The sequence below is a fragment of the Ochotona princeps genome, chromosome 12 (assembly GCF_030435755.1).
Source record: "Ochotona princeps isolate mOchPri1 chromosome 12, mOchPri1.hap1, whole genome shotgun sequence".
NCBI classification, from domain to species: Eukaryota; Metazoa; Chordata; class Mammalia; order Lagomorpha; family Ochotonidae; genus Ochotona; species Ochotona princeps.
Window position 1 is genome coordinate 64,624,319 of NC_080843.1, and position 17,879 is coordinate 64,642,197.

Sequence of the window (17,879 nt, forward strand, 5' to 3'; positions counted from 1 at the left end):
TTACTCATTTCCTCTATATTATGTTTACTCTTCCTTCAGCCCCAGGGAACTCAGAAACCTCACACACCAAGAACTGTTACAAATTCACTAAAACTAATGCAAAAAGATTCAATGGCAGATTTTTTTTTCTTTTTTTAGTTTGAACAACAGCTGCAGAGGCAAGCTGTAATTTTTTTTTACTTTAAAAATTTTTTTTATCGTTATCATTTTATGATATAGTTCCATAGGCTCTAGGATTTCCCTTATCCCCTCCTCAATTCCCTCCCCCCTCACTGAGTTCCCCTATATCATTACTAGAGTATAGTTCTTCATACACAGTCATATATCCAATCTTATGCACATGGACAATGACAGAGAGAAGCATCCTATTGTCAAGATACAGCAGTTTCATTGTAAGTCCATCTTTGTCTGAAAGTAGAGATGCATACTGCACTGTATCCTCATATCTGGATATGATAGTCTCCATGACACAGCTACTATACATCCCTTTAAATCAAAAGCCACAATATAAAATCAACAGGAAGAAAAATAGAAATTCACATGAAGTTAAGCTGCATGCTACTAGATATGATAGCTTCCATTACACTGTTACTATATATCCCCTTAAATGAAAAGCCACAATACAAAATCAACAACAGGAAGAAAAACAGAAATTTACAATGCCATGAAGTTAAATAACATGCTACTAGATATGATAGTCTCCATTACACAGCTACTATACATCCCCTTAAATAAAAAGCCACAAGACATAATTAACAACAGGAAGAAAAACAAAGAACTTAACAACACCATGAAGTTAAATAACATGCTACTGAATGACTAATGTGTTGCTGAAGAAATGAAAATCAGGAACCTTCTTGAAGAAAATGATGCTACTGTATGATCTATAAGTTGCTGAAGAATTTAATCAGAAGAAAGTGTTTTGAAGAGATGAAACTAACAAAAAAAATCAAACCATGAGATACAGTTTCTGCTGATCTTTGTTGGTGAAATGCGTCTCCTGTAGGTAACAAATAGATGGGTTTTGTTTTTTTAATCCAGTCTACTAATCCATGATGTTTGATGGGTGGGTTTAAGCCGTTTACATTCAGGGTTAATAAAAATAGATGGCAATTTGGTCCTATCATTTTAGGAATGGGTTGTTCATTGTTTTAGTTTTCTGTTGTTATTTTACAGGGACGTTCTTCACATTTGCCTTTGGTTTCGTTGGGTGCTATTCCTTTTCTCTGTCAAGAGAACATCTTGAAGTATCATTTGTAGGGCAGGTTTGGAAGAGGCATATTCTTTCAACTTTTCTTTACTGTGGAAGATTTTTATTTCATTTTCAAAGACAAAGGAAAGTCTTGCTGGGTACATTATGCTGGGCCGACAATTTTTTCTTTTAGAATCTAGAATACGTCACTCCATTCTCTTCTTGACTATAGAGTTTCCTGTGAGAGGTCTCCTGTGAGTTTAACTGGCGTTCCTTTATATGTCAGTTGGTTTTTATTCACGTGCACATTTAAGAATCTTTTGCTTATGTGCGATTGAAGAGAGCTTGATTATCATGTGTATTGGTGAAGATTGCTTTTGGTCAATGCTGTTGGGAGTTCTGTGCCCCTCCTGGATGTTGTTTCCCAATTCTTTCTCCAGATTAGGGAAGTTTTCCCTCATTATTTCATTAAACACATTGGTAAACCCAGCTTCTGTTTGTGCACCTTATGTGACTCCCATAACTCTTAGGTCTTTTAATAGCATCTCTCAATTCTTGAATACTTTTTTTGGCCTGATCCAGCTCTGTTTCCAGCTTTTTGTTTGCTTCCCTCTGGTGACAGGAAATATCTTCCAATTCTGAGATTCTTTCTTCTGCCTCCTTCATTCTATTTTGGAGACTCTGCACTGTACTTTTAGTTTGTTCTGCTGTATTCTTCATTTCTGATATATCAGCTTTCATTTGATTCATTTCCAGTGTGACATATTGCTTGAATTCCTTGAATGGCTGCTTTACGTACTTCTCCTTATTGATAAGAAGTTTTACAACAAGTATTTTAAATTCTGTATCCCCCATTTTCTCGATGTCTTCCTCAGTGAACTCTGAGTTTAGCATAGGGTTTTGCTCCTTTGCAGGGGAGTCTTCAGTAATATTCATTGTGCCTCTGTCTCTTCTTTTGATCTTGGTCATTGTGCTTCAGGTTATCAAATTCTTCTCCTTGGGGCAGGTTTCTAAGCTGTGTCACCCACAGGTCTACAGTTCGATTTTACTTACTGCAGTTGGTACACGGCTGTTTGTTTGCAGTCACTTGTACCACTCCCTCCATGAGTTTCAGGTCTGGATTCTTATGTTAGATTTCTGCCATGGTCTCTGTAGCCCCAGCTCCTGACTCACCACTCTCCACCTCCTGTGATCCCACGCTGAGGCTGCACCATTGTCTGTACAACCTTTCTGTCACTTCCGGTTGGAGCAGTTCCCAGGATTAAAAAGACACCAGGTGTCCTATATAGCTGGGTTGCTGGTGGTACTGATCTTGTGAGAACCTGTTGGCCATTAGATCTGAGGGCCACACAGACCTATTTTGACCCGTACAATGACATAGTTGGTATTTTCCTGTGGGACCAGTGCAATCCTCTGAGCTCAGTGAGTTCTCGTGGAGCTCAGTGCATGTGAAAATCACTGTTGTTCCCTGCAGTCTTGCCACACTGTAGGAAATGGCATCTGTTGCACCACTACTAGAGTTCTTGATCTGTGGCTGTCAGGTCTGAGAGCTACCCAGACCTGTCTTGGGTGGAACCTGGTTGCCGGTTGAGTTCCAGCTGCTGGCGGAGTTTAGATTGCCATTCGCTGAATGCTGCTGGGGCATCAGTCACTGCAACACCATACCATTGCTGCATTCCTGTGTCTGTCAGTCTCCAGGTATCTCTCTGCTATCATTCTGTCCTCCCCATTTCCTGGAATATGCTCTCTCTGCTTCACACTGGCTAACATTTCTCCATCTATTTAAATGTGTCCTTACCCTATTCCCCATCTTGATTCTCTCCACAAGCTGTAATTTTTTAAGATTTATTTTATTTTTATTGTAAAATCAGGTATACAGAGAGGAGAGACAAAGAGGAAGATCTTCTGTCCATTGATTCAATCCCCAAATGGCCGCAACTACTGGAGCTGAGCCAATCCGAAGCCAGGAGCCTGGAACCTCCTCCAGGTCCCCCAAGTGGGTGTAGGGTCCCAAGGCTTTGGGCCATCCTTGACTGCTTTCCCAGGCCACAGGCAGGGAGCTAGATGGGAAGTGGGGCTACCAGGATTAGAACTGGTACGCATATGGGATCCTGGCGTGTGCAAGGCAAGGACTTTACTTGCTAGCTACCATGCCAGGCCCGCAAGCTGTAATTTTTATTTAAGCACTTGCTTGCTCTTTTATGTTATATTTTCACTTGCAGCAAAATACCAGTTGACAAGTGAAGCTACAGAACTGAAGTTATAACTTTGCAGATATTCTAGAGAAACTTTTAGTCTTTTTCTCTGACTTTGGTAAGAGGAAAGCAATAAATAAAATAACTGAGTGACATTTTCATGAAGCATACAAAACCAAAGGCTTCTGAGAAGTAGCAGATTAAAGTGTCTTTTCTTGGTTTAAATTTGGAAAATGGGGTGAGATTTTGCTGCAAGAATTATCACACAGCACACTTGCACTAGACCATGGAACTTTGACTCAGTTAATTGTGACTTAACTAATATAGATAACTAAATTATGTCAATCTGGGTTTGGTGTGCCTGATTTCCAATGTTTTTGGATAAAATGAGGTCAACTCTTGGAGTGGAGCCAGGTATGGAATGTCAATCCGCACTTGTAAATTGAGGCCTCCTTCTTTAATCTCGCAATCTCACAGGACGGCCATAAAATGGCTGAGAAGAGAACCTCTGGGATTTGGCTTTTACTGCAGCTGACGTTAACAGCACACTACAAACATGTTTCGTCTTTCTACTATGGGAGTATAATCAACATTCAAAGAAACCAAAATATTTCAGAGTCTGTGGTACTTAAAGTGGGACTAAGTTTTAAGACAACAAAATCACACTCCGCACGAGAAAAGACAACCAAACCAATTCCCCTTAGATTTCTCGAGCAGCGCTCCTGCTCCATCTTGAAAGGTAAGATCATTGGCAAAGATTTCCACACTTCATTTTCTCTGGAGATCTTTTTTAATTTTAAAGTTTTGTGGGCTTTTAACCATTTCTGTTTATTAGAGAAGTAGAGGTGCAGAAAGACGACAGGGAGACAGACGAGCCCATGAGCTCCCATTTGCTCCCATTCAGAAGACAAGCCCGGGTTTACCCCTCCACTTCCTGCAACAGCCAGTGCTGCACCAGGCTAAGGCCAATGCCAGGAACTCCATCCATCTCTGGTGGGAAGTTAACACTGTGCTGACGTTTCCAGGTTTCAGCCTCATCTCAACCATGTAACCTCAGCTAAGTTACTTCATCTCCCTGGGTCCCCACTTGATCTTCCAAACAGGGAGAATGCAGACATGATGGACTAGCAATGACATTGGCTAGCGACTGGTACAGAAATCAGTGCAGTTTGATGTCCACAGTCAGCACTTTCTCATCCATGCCATCCCGTAATGTGTCTCCCAGTAAGCTTGTCCCCCAAACAGACTGGGACTCCCCCAGCCCTACAGAGAAGCTCTGAGCCACAACATTAACTGCCAGAAACCTAGAAATGCAAATCAGGAAAAACAACATACAGATAGGGACCACCACCGAGGCTGCAATTTTCATGGCCCAGTTAGCTTCTTCTGGGAGTGGGGATGTGAGCAGGGCACAACACAGGCAGTAAACGGGCCGGGCGAGCAGCACATGGACTCACTGTTAGAATTAAGCTTCTCAAGTCAGCTCATTGCATCACATTGCATAGCTTGAACATTCACAGTGCAATCTGTATTTCAGAAGACAAACTTGCAAAATGTGTGAAGTGGTTTTGAAAATATCAAACACTGGATCACAAAATGCAAGGGGGAAGGGAAGATTCAGATCTCCGCCTCAGAAATGGTGGGAGATGAAAGCAGTTTGTAACCAAATGACTTCAAACCGGAATACACACCAGGATTCTGTTCTCACTCACCCCACGCCCTTCTGAGGGATTAGAGACTGAAAGTGCCACATCAATTGTGTAACAATTTCGTAGACATTTCATCCGCTGGTAATGAGGAAATGATGACTGGTGATTTGCAAAAGCCACATCTGAAATTTCACTTTAGACTGGCGGATGCCAGATTTTTTAAACTGAGAGAGAAAACTGCAGACTCCCCCAGACACAGCTAATTAGCATAAACCCCAGCACAGCACTACAGGATTCTGACAACTTGCCAGATTCAAACTAGCAAAATTCACATGCAAGATGACCCCTCTACCTCCATGAAGCCCACTGGCTCATTGGAGGCACAGTTTCTAGAACTTAATCTGAATAGACATATTTATTTCCAAGGTATGAAAGGGAAGCTACCCTTTCAAAATAAGTTCTCAAACTCTGAGACACACACAGAGACAGTCACAGGCTCAAGAGAGCCCATAATCCACACGCCAAACCTAACAAATGTCACAAAATGCAAAAATGAGTTTTTGTGATACGTGCCGCTAAGAAAACACTAAAGTGTTTAAGAGTCAACCATCTTCAAAGCCCAAAGTCATCGGCATTTAAATAGAAAGCATTGCCTTCTGCTGATCTTCAGGAGTATTTGGCAAGAAACACCAATGAAGAAATATCTAGGAGAAACAAGACGGTGGAACAGGGTGAGGACACATTTAAACAATCATTAGCTGGGATGAAGCAGAGAGGCCACAAAGCCAGGAAATACGGGAGGACAAGCGACAGCAGAGGGACACCTGGAGAGACATGGACATGGGGAAGCAGCAGAGACAGTGAGCAGTGTTGCAGTGACCAGATAACCCAGCAGTGGTCAGCAACCAGCAATCGGAGCTTCACCAGTGGCCAGATTGGAAGGGGAGTTCACCAGGAGTTCAAGAGGTGAACCCAGGCACAGAACCTGTTGCCTACAGGAAACACATCTCACCAACAAAGATATACGGAAACTGAAAGTGAACGGATGGAAAAAAATAGCCCAGGCTAATGGAAAGAAAAAAACAAGCTGGTGCAGCCATTCCTACATCACCTGATCTAGACTTTGACATGAACAATATTAAGAGATGAAGAAGGACGCCACATAATGATCAAAGGACCCATCCAACAAGAAGAGATCAACTTGTTAATTTCTTAGGATGCTTTTTTTTTCATCTCTAATTTCACTCAGTTTTTCTCTCTTGCTTTTCTTTGCTAATCTGGCTAAAGTTTGTTTTGCTCACCTTAAAAGTGGCTCTTTCTTGTTGCAAACTGTAGTTCTTTTAGTTTCAATTCCATTTATTTTTGCTGTGATTTTTAGCATTTCTTGCTTCCTGTTCACTTTTTTTTAAGTAAGTCCTTGAGGTGCATTAGATAGCTTGAGGTACTGTAATTTTTATAAGCACCTGATGCTATACATGTCTCTCTCAATACAGTTTTGATATTGGCTTAGTTTTTTATTTTCATTTCTTCAAAAAAGTTTTTTTTTTCTGATAACTCCTTCACTGTCACGTAAGTCATACAGTAGCATTGTTTTCTTCAAGAAATTTTTTCTTTTTCATTTTTTCAGTGACACGCTAGATAGTCAGTAGCATGTTATTTAACATCATGTTGTAAATTCTCTATTTTTCTCTCTGTTATTGATTTGTTTTATAACTTTTCATTCAAGGGGATATATAGTAACTGTGTCATAAGGACTATCATATCCAGACGTGAAGATACATGTAGTATGCATCTCTACTTCCAAATCAAAGATGGACTCCCAATGAAACTGCTACATATAATTTGACAATAAGATGCTGGACTCTCTGCCTCTGTCCATGCCTACAACGCCAGGACACACTGAATAGCAGAATGATGAAATTCTGACTTGTGATTTGGGACTGTTTATGAAGGACTATACTATTAAAATAATATTGGGTCAATCAGTTGGTAGGGGGAACTTTGGGATGGGGAAAAGAAATCCCAAAGTCTATGAAACTGTATCATAAAATAATAATAAAAAGAAATATCTAAAGAGGCAGGCATTTAGGGCGGAGATGAAGGTGCGTCTTGGGGCTTGTGCATTTCACATCAGAGTTCCTGGGACTGAGTTCCCACGCTCCTGCTGATCCCGCTTCCTGCCAATGCCCACCCTGGGAGGCAGCAGGCAAGGGCTTATGGATCTGGGTTCCTGCCACCCCTGTGGGACACCTAAATTTGGTCTCCTGCCTTTGACCTGGCCTGGCCTCCCCTGTATTAGGGGAGCTCACTGGCTCTGCTTTTCAAATACATAAAAGAATGAATAAATGTAAATATTTCTAAATGTTTATTAAAGAATAAACATTTTGTAGTAAAGAGAAAGAAATACCTAACAGATGTGAGTGGTTTCACATGGTCATACCTTTTCCGGAAAGAATATAAAATAACACAATGACAAATTTTAAAAGGACTGCTGTCTAAGTATCAGTGTAACCCTTGGGGCAGCCTCATTACATGCAAATAAAACATTCTCTCTAAGTAGTCACTTGGGTTTTCTGTGTTGGTGACCAGTTCTTGCCTTTCTCTTGTATTGATTCCAAACGTAGCTAGACTGTGATAGGCTCACAGAAGGAAAAAGCCTTATGTGCTCCTGCTCCTGAGGGCAAGGTGAGGTGGCTGAGAGCACCTGTGAGAGCGTGACACACTTTACCACCTGTGTGCTGTCAGCTTCCAGCAGCAGTGAGTAAAGCGCGGAAGGAAGTCTGTGACAAGCAGCATGCACAGGTCATCAGGATGTCCAAGGTGTGGCTGACCAAGGAAGGTGATCATGACATCATGACAGTTCAGCTTTAACGTGAGAGGTTGCCCATTCTTGCTACCACTCTTAAAGGGCAGAGGGCACATCACCTGCACTTTAGGTAAGCACTTTTGGGCAATACTCAACATCAACAACAAGGCCATGGATTAACACCAGGTGTTTTAGGTCAAATTTGTATGGGAAATGATAACACCACTCCACACACAACTACAGACAAATAATACTCGTAGGCAAATGTGTTATGCTTTATTGATTAAAAAAAAAACTTATTTAACTCTAGAAAAACTCTCTCTCTCTCTCTCTCTCTCTCTCTCTCTTTCGCTCTCTCTCTCCACAGTGCATTCGTACAAGGATAGATCAGAGGTTGGGCAGCTGGGACTGAAACTGAAGCCCAAATGGGATGCTGGTGTTACACATAGCAGCTTAACATGCTACACCACAATGCCAACACCAAGAAAACTATTTTGACTTAAATTTCCACTGTTCAATGTTCATCCCCATAATATTTAGCAAGGAGACTGCCAGCCAAGTTGCAGAAAAGAAAAACTATCAGGACTTTAGGAATAAAAATGTACCATTTATTACTAAAATGATTAAAAGTACAATGATTGTATATAAAATGTTGCATAATTTTCAGTGAAAACATCTTCTCTTAGTCTGTTACACTTACGTATTATGAAGAAAACAGCAGAAAAACCACAACGTCAACTCTTGATTTCTGTAGTCTATTTCAGTGTGTTTCTTTCCAGGCAGATGGGATAGGTTTTTGGTTTTTGCTATTTTATTTTTCATGATACTGTTCCTTAGGCACATGGATTTCTATTTTATCCCCACTTCCCCTGTCAATGTTTTCCCCCATATTGTTACAAGAGTGCAGTTTTAACATTTAGAATAGGTGGGGGCAGGGCCCGGCGGCGTGACCTAGCGTCTAAACTCCTCACCTTGAATGCCCCGGGATCCCATATGGCCGCCGGTTCTAATCCCAGCAGCTCCACTTCCCATCCAGCTCCCTGCTTGTGGCCTGGGAAAGCAGTCGAGGATAGCCCAATGCTTTGGGATCCTACACCTGTATGGGAGACCTGGAGGAAGTTCCAGGCTCCTGGCTTGGGATCGGCACAGCACCGGCCACTGCGCTCACTTAGGGAGTGAATCATCAGATGGAAGATCTTCCTCTCTATTTCTCCTCCTCTCTGTATATCTGACTTTCTAATAAAAATAAATTAATCTTTAAAAAAAAAAAGCATAGGTGGGGGTGCCCATAAGACTATCTTCACTGTACATCAGTAAACTCTTCTTGGCTTTCTAAATGAAGAGTTCTAAAAAATACATCATCTGGCACTACATTTGAGAAAACCTCAGGCAACCCCCCAAGCTACCTCCAAAACACTTTACAAAAGCCAACATCAGCAAAAAAATTTTTAAATTACTTACCAATATTAATTGCAGTTTCTTGCTTGTCTCCTGTCAACACCCATATTTTAATTTCTGCCTTAAGCAGAGTCGCTATAGTTTCTGGCACCCCGGCCTGAAGACGGTCTTCTATGGCTGTGGCTCCAAGTAATAGTAAATTCTAGAATGAAAAATAACTTCAATTAGTGGTGGATTCATTCTGAAGTGCAGCATGAGCAACAAAATACTAATAACAGAAAGGCAATGATAACATCCTAAAACGGTTATTTTATTTCCTCCACATTAACCCTGGGTCTGTAGTTGACTAATACATTTTGGCATAGGGCCTTTCCCAATGATTTCTCATATTACGACTACTACACACAGGCGGGCAACCCAGCACCAGTCATTCATGTTGTGACATATGGGCATGTTAGAAAATCATTGGCCAGTAGAGTGTGTGGCGAGTGCTCCAGAGGTTGGCAACTGTGTGGGTCTGTCTCCCTTTAGCTGCCAAGTCAAGCACTGGGCCTTTATTCAACACAAGAGAACTGGTTCTAGAGGAACCACATACCTGGAAGATGAGAAGGGACTTATGGGTCTGAGAACTGAACAGTTATAGAGGAAAACATCCAAATACAAGGCTGCCCCCTGGTCAACCACTTCCAGGCCCAGGATGGGTCAGCTGGGACTGAGGGTGGGCATGCAAGTGCAGTCGCCCTGGCTGTCTGCATGCTTCCTGCTGATCGGCAGATTCCACAACCTCTGCACGACAGCCTGCATACTGTCTGAGAATACAGCTAGCCCCTGAGCTTCCAACCCAGGCCTGACACCACAACATGGGCATGTCACCCATTTGGTGACTTTCACAATAATTAGTCTGGAAGACATTTCGGATGTTTCCATTATTAAATTCACTTTGGTATAGCCGTGTTTCCATGCTTAGCTAATAAAATTGGGTCCATAGCAGCCTGTGTACATAGCAAACTATTCTTTATCTTAATGTGCAACTGAACTATAATCCAAATAAAGGATGCTGTTGTAACCAAGTAACTGAGTCTCAGTCTAGCACAGATGCTGAACTTCCAGCCAGTGAAGGCTTGAGAGCTGCCCAAACAGAACCACATAAGGCAGATGCTGACAGCAGCCAATGAGGCTGCTTCTGCACTCATTTCCTGTACCCTGGCCATAAATACATCCTGCAAATGTGGTGGAGTAGGGCATCCAGAATCATCTTTATTCAGGCCTGCTTGCTCTGTTCTAGAATCTTGTTTGCTCAAGTAAATTTCATTCAAAGTAACTTGACTCAGGGCCTTTTTCTCCTTAACTACCAGTAAAGCAAGGCAAATGAAGGCTTAAACTCAGTCCCACTCTTATCAAAATTCCACTGCAATGTCAATGCTGAGAACATAAAACAAAAAGTTTAAGAAAACAACAGATGATGGAGAAAAGTGAACAGCCACAGAAACTAGAAAATGGATGGCCAGTATCTGCTAATGAGAAACAGAAAAAAAAAAAAAAAAAGTTGAAAACCCAGACTGCCCGCCGATTTGAAGGAGTCTAATACGTAGAAAGCTACTCAATGCCTTCAGATACACTAAAAAGCATAACAATAAAAAATAAAGGTAAACAAGAGGGAGCAACTATAACGAAGCTCGAAGATCATTAGAATAAGCTAGGTGTGAAATTTCTTAGTGTGTATGATTTCTAACTGGCCTATACAATATTCTCATTGCACATGTAACACAGTGTGATGATCTTATCAGGCTTAATGTCAGGCAAACCCTGCAAGTCACTGATGCTGCTTATTTATTAAGACATCATTAATACGAGCTGAGGGTGGATAACCAATGAAAACTAAGAGCTTCCTAGAGCAAAGAAAGAAATGATTTAAAACTAATGTTTCATGAAGACACAAGAAAACACATCGCTCTACAGTAAAAGGATTCCTGACTAAAGACTTGGTTCAATAGGTGGTGAAGTCCTTCTCTGAGTATGTAAAGACCATATACACTATAGTCACCTTCTCAATGATCTCATAGCACTCTTCCAGGCGTTGAGCTCTGTCTTTCAGGATGGTGCTGGCTTCCTGGTACACTTTCAGCCATTCCTCATACTCGTTCTCGGAGAGGTCAGCGTAAGCCACACACAGTGTCCGCAAGCCTGGAAGAGAGGATGTGAATGAGCAGTGTACTAACTCGGGGGGTAGCATGCATTTCCCTTTTATATCAGCATGCTCAAAAGATGAGAGAAACCAAATGCTTTTTGCCATCACTCCAATTTTAGCATTCACACTCCACATAGCGACATTTTAAAACCATTTTGCTTTCTAATAAAGAATCTCTCCTATAAACTTCTGTGCAACCAAGAATTCTAAGAATGAATTCAGCACAGCAGAGAGGTAGAGGAGTTATGCACGATCCCCTGGCACTTGTGTGGTTAAGCAGGTGTCAGCAAGTAGAAGAGGCAGGAAGTTTGGTTCCAGAAATCAGTAAAAATCCAATGTGCTATTGCCTGAAAGCAGCCACACTCAAGCAGCCATACTCAAGTGTGTGTGTGTGTGTGTGTGTGTGTGTGTAAGCACACTTTTATGTGCATTCAAGAGTAGCCTTAGGAACACCCCACGGTAAGAAAGCATCAATCAGCATCAATAGCAGACCCAGCTATTATCACCTGTACTCAGGCAACATGTGACATCAATGGTATATGAAGCCTTTGCTGCTCATGAGGGGATCACTATATTATTTCCAGTCAGTGATAAGCCATATCCCTATCAGAAGGCTAACAGGTGAGGCATGGGGATTTGACCACATGACTCCTCTGAGATGCTGGTTAACAGACGATTCCTCTGCTGTGAGTCTCTCTGCCTCTCCCCTCCGCACTACGGTGATGACTTAGCAGAGGCATGTACAGGTCACTGAGTTCAGACTGTACTGTTCATTTCATCAGTACCACAGACACAGAGTGGAGACGGGATGAGACTCGGGTAGGACACCTAAAGAATACATTCCTATGAAGCAAGCTGCCTACTGCACAGAAAGGCCAGCCTATTCAGACCAGCACTCTTTACCCAAACACACTAAAAAGTATCTTCAAACTTCACTTACCTTCTGTGGCAAAATATTCCAGATGACATAAGGTTTCCTCCATGTATTTTGAGTCTTTTGAAAGTCTCTCAAAAATTACATTATCCTATAAAATAAGAAACAGCATGACTGGTGAGACCTTAAGGAAACCGTCCAGGGAGGATGTTAATAACAGCTTTGTTTGGTTGGTGTTTATCAAATATGAGAACACTTGAGTGGGCAGGTAGGAGTACAGATCTTGGCCAGGTTCAGGCAGGAGTTTTGGAAAACAAATTGGATATGAGTGTGTCCAACAAAACCAAAACCTGGTATGTATCTTCAAAGCCAAACCAAAACCCACTGGGGAGAATCCTAGGCGCCAAAGCAACAATCAGGGACACAGATATCCCAATTATAATACCCAGGCAAACCTGCAAAAGCTCATACCCCACATGCATGCATGTATGTAAGTGGGAACGGTGAAAAGCACATCCCAACTGACTCAAGTGCAACCACTGGTGGCAGGGGGAGTACCCCAAAGCAGAGAGCATACAGCGCAGAAGCTGGGACGCACACAGATGAAGGCAGCTTACTGCCTCCTGATGGTCCCCACGTCTGACAAGCAGGACTAGGAGACTGGATAAGGATTCTCCCTCTTGAACAATGAATTGAACAGGGGGGACTTCAAAAAGACAGTAGAAACACGGATTTAAACACAAATCTCAGTGCATCTTCCTAATGTGCCTTTTCCATGAGGTTTTTGGCAACCTTTCACTTATTATAAATTGCACAGTTTCAGGGCACTGAAAAATATTTTTAAGAAATCCAGTCTGGCTTAAAGGAGACCAGGTTTGCAGAGAATTCCATCCCATGAAGATAAAATAGACTTTGCAGCATTTTCAGATTTGCACTGTTGTGTGTCCAGCCTTCCGTCTCTACTGCCTCACTCTGCTCCTTTCACTCGCTGCGGTACTGAGAGCACAATGCCAAATAAACAGTTTAAAAAAGGGTATAATGTGAGTATATAACCCAGGTGACCTTAATTTAAATTATTGTTTCTATAAGCACAGAATTCTTTCATGGGTCCTGAAATAATGTCATTAGAATTCCCAGGCATTACTCTTTTTTAAAATCCCCAGTCAGAGTATACTAAAATGAAACCACTCTTCTTCCTACAACTGGTAAAGATTAGCAATATCTTCCATAAATCACTGATCCTCATATAGGTTCCTATTTTTGACATGGTCTCATAAAATAAATATTTTTGTCCCTTAATACATAAGAACATAATTGAACAGGCTAAATACAACTCATAATCAGTAACACCTGATAACACATGCCGCTTTGCTTACCAGGTGGGAAACAGGACAGAGCCTGACCCAGGACCCCACTAGGATGGGCAGTACTAACGGGCTGTGATTCCTTCCGCGGGCCCTACACCCTCGCTCTCTCTGATAAGCACCACACCATGACCCTGAGAAGAATCACTGCTAGAAAACCAATGCATCACTCTTCAAAGGTTTTTGGAAAACTTGTAGTAAGAAAAATCCCATAAGTGGATCTCCAAGTGTTTTACAACTTTTTCATTCTGTTTTTCCACAAATGTTTCAAGCTATGCTCACAGACCAGCGTACTAAAAGATTATTGCAAGTCTACACAAATTGTCTTCCCAAAATCATCACACAGGGTGGTAAGAGTGCAATGGAAACTCATACTCCTAGAATCTCACATGACACAGAAAGTTACTTTCCAAAGCCAACCCTTGGCCACAAGCAAGCTTTGTGCCAACCATCTTGGTCAGGCAGCCTGGAACATCAGTATCTTGAGTGAACCTGCAAGTGCCTTCCACCCTTGGACAGACGCTCAAGCAGGGGTAAGGGCAGCAGAGAGCAGAGGCTGCCAGTGAACCAAGTGGCTCCCAGAAGCCCCTGCAGCACTGCGCACTTTACTGATACTTACAGCCCCTTTACAGTAGAGTCGAAGTTGTCCTGAGGGAGTTCGAACAATCACCGACATCCTTTTTCTGTCACTGTGCAGGTAAAAAACAAACAAACAAACAAAAAACTTGTCACTGATCTGCTTTCTAGGTCTCAGGTCCTGCAACCAAACACTATCAAAACAAAAGGCAACAGTCCCTAGAATAGTCAAGCTCCGTTTCCCCTTACTTTTCCCTCTAAAGAGGATGTTCATCATGAATCCACTCTTTTCACTTGTATCTAGTAGATGTCAATCTCTTTCTTTCCCAGCCATAAAATAAGCACTAGCACAGCTATTTGCAACAGTATTGCATTGGCAAAGTATATCTATTTAACTTTGACAATACTCTGGAATGCCCATTTGACAGCTCAAAACATTAATGCGATTGTTAACAACCCAGTCACAGTAGAGTAGAACTTTAAGAATAATTTAAAAAACATATATCACTTAAAAACCTCCTCATTGTGTGTAGTGTTTCTCTCTGCTCTCCTCACTGGCACACATCCATCACCATGACCCACCTGCACGCACTGAGTCTCAATGACTCCCCGGTTACCTATAAATCCCCTCTTCCTCTTTCTTTTTTTTTTTAATTATTATTTTTATTCATTAATTACATTGTATTACATGACACAATTTCATAGGTACTGGGATTTTCCCCCCCTTCACCCCAAACCCTTCCCCCATGGTGAATTCCTTCACCATGATGCATAACCACAGCTCAGGTTCCATTGGGATTCCTTAATTACAGGCTCACACCATACAGAGTCCAGCATCCCACTGTCCAGTCAAGATCAACGGCCTCTTAGGGAGGCCCTCTCGGGTTTGAAGGCAGAGCCAGCAGAGCGTCACCTCGATCAATTAGAAGCTCCAACATATCATCAGCAACAGTCCAGGTACGATGAGGCTGGTGCAGAGTCCACTGATTGACATAGTCTATCTTAGAGTTTCCCCTTGTCCAGTTTTTCGCTGCAAACATATAGCTGAGGTGGTTGATTGATCTACTCCATCTTCCATCTTTTTTTGGTTCACTCCGATCAGCTGGTGGTTGTAACCCCTGGGTTGGATCCATTCTGAGCCCCGACCTCCATTGGAACCAATAAGTATTGCAGCTCGCCCCAGCTCTGCCCATCACACACTCGTCCCTCACCTAAACCAGCGGGAGGAATGCTGGTCGGGTGCTGCATTCCCTACTGGCACAGGCCATTTCGCCTTGGTGTTCTGTACTTTTTTTTTTTTTATCGCAACCAAGCTTGGCCAGGCCCCTACACAGTTTCAGCACTCGGGCTTGCCAGTGGATGATGTGAACTGACTCAGCCTGGTCTGCCCCAACCCGAGCCAAGTGCATGCCAGTGGGTCACTTTCCAAAGCCTCTTCTGGGTTGTTTACCTCCATGCTTCCTTCGGTTATTTGTAGGGTCAGTGTTTTGTCAGAGGAACTGTTCAGATTCCTCCATCCGACCCCTTCCTGGTGTCAGGCTTCACGCATACCAGCAGGTCCTTCGGCCAGCACTGCTCTTCGATCCATTCTGGTTCCTGCTGTTGAGAGTTTCAGCCCAGCCACGGCTCGTCCATACCCACATATATCTCATATATGGCTCAGTTGGGGTTGAAACCTAGCCAAGTCCGTCCAACATCTATCCTGGTCCTCCGGAGCACCAAACTGTGCTGCGGTCTAATCCGGCACGGTGCGTCAAGTCCGAATCGATATTTGTGCCAAGGGATTACATGACCCGACCAGAACTCAGCCCCCTTCCAGTTCCTGCGCCCCTTAGTGGTAAGCTCCACCCAGCCAAGGCCTCCCTCAATCTCCCCAACCAGGCCTGTTCCCAGCCAAAGTATGCCAGAGGTTGCTCTGGGTCAGTCCAACGCACCCCATAGACTGTCATGCCTCCTGCATAGACTCCACCGGTTCTTCTAAACCATCCAGTGGGGTCAGAGTTGGCACAGGGATTGGTCCAGACATACCTGACACATTCTAGCCCCGAGTATGGTTCTCATATACCAGACAATGTCATAGTCTTGCATTCTGTGACCCCTCTGCTGATCCCTCCTGCTATCAGGTAATGGGGTATCCTGCTGGACAAGCCCAGAATGTTGCTTTTGAAAGGACTGGTGTTGGTAATCTGCACTATAAAGTGACTACAGGTTCTTCAGAGGAAGATTTACCGCCATTGAGAATCTTAAGGACTAATACACATTCTCAGAGAACAGTGGGTTCAGCATGGAGTGACTCCTGTACCATATCAAAGGAATCAAATCCAAAATTTCCTGGCCGGGCGGCCAGCAGGCCAGTAGCCTGGCGCCAAATGGCACACTGGCCGCCCGCGAGCCGCTCACCCCATGTACCTGCGCAGGTGGTGGTAAGCCTGGCTGTGCTAGGCTGGACTCGTGGTGGAGCACCCGAGCACCCCGGGCAGCATGGCTGCCCGAGGTTTGAGACGCTCCTCTTCCTCTTTCTTTACATCTCCCTCTAGAGCCTCGCCTTGTGCAACCCCCTCATTTTCCCAAGGCTTCAGGCACACAGGAAATTGCCCTCCGTCTTCTTCCATAATGCTATTCCATGCCTTTGCTGTCATTTCATCTCAACTCTTGTGGCCTTTCCGCTGGGTGATTCCCGTTGAACTAACATAAGAGTTGGGGACATTTTCAGCATCCTGGTCCATGGTACTTTCCTGTTAAGTTTTCCACTCTCTCTCAGCTGTCTGGTAATTGAATCCTCTTAGTAAGGTTAACGTGCATTTCAATTTCTTAACATATCCCAATGTGTAAAGCATAATTACCAACAAAAGCTTCAAAGAACTATTTTCAACATGAAGTGGCATCAGGAAAAAGACAAGTCAATGGAACAGAAACTGCAACCACACACGATCTGTTTACTCTTCTACAATTTGAAAATCATAACCTTACATCTTCATCCACAGTGATCTGTTCTTATCTAACTCCTTTTCCCCCTGCTGTTTCATCAATCACCTACTGACCTCAGTGCAGAGCCAAAACAGTTTCCAACAAAAGAAGGGGTATCAAACAGGTGCAGAGAGATGGTGACCCACAAGAACACTGCCACCACCCAGAGGAACACTGCCTCCCTCCCGCACCCTGCAAGTGCTACCGTCTCCAGCAATCCCCTATTTCTCCCACTGACTATTTAACCCCAGGGGCTCAAGCTTACAATCTTAACACACAAGACTAGGGCTGGAAACTATTTTCTATAAAAGGATACGACTCTGACTTTCATCAAATAGCTTACAAGGCCAAGAAAGCAAGCAATTTGTGAATCGTTTCCCAAAAGCCATTGCAAATCCCCTGACTTTCAGCAACAGGAAGAGACGCTTCTGAGGCAGCAGCTGAATCTTGCTCTGGCATTGACAGTTCCCCATTAGAAATAAGAAAGGAAATAAAGCATTAAACTGCTCCCTTATAACAGACCACGAATGTTCCAGGAGAACAAAAGAATCCAGCAAATATTCCCAGGTCTCAAATGAAAGAAACTGCACCGGGCACGGATGCATCCAAATACGTATGAGCCAACTGCCCGGGGTGGAGCAGACCTCCGACGGGACGAGTTCACGGCACC

At 43.1% G+C, this 17,879-nt stretch overlaps 1 protein-coding gene across 11 annotated transcripts in view; it reads right to left on the reverse strand.

The window, feature by feature from the left end:
• LOC101536302 (phospholipid-transporting ATPase IB) overlaps nt 1-17,879 on the reverse strand; it is a 633,219-nt gene that overhangs the window by 403,308 nt on the left and 212,032 nt on the right. For all 11 annotated transcript variants that reach the window (XM_058670954.1, XM_058670952.1, XM_058670953.1 and 8 more), the window contains 4 exons: nt 14,286-14,355; nt 12,369-12,453; nt 11,285-11,424; nt 9,304-9,442 (listed from right to left, as the gene is read on the reverse strand). In XM_058670954.1, the coding sequence (XP_058526937.1) occupies nt 9,304-9,442; nt 11,285-11,424; nt 12,369-12,453; nt 14,286-14,355 (434 nt within the window). The remainder of the gene's footprint in view (nt 1-9,303; nt 9,443-11,284; nt 11,425-12,368; nt 12,454-14,285; nt 14,356-17,879) is intronic.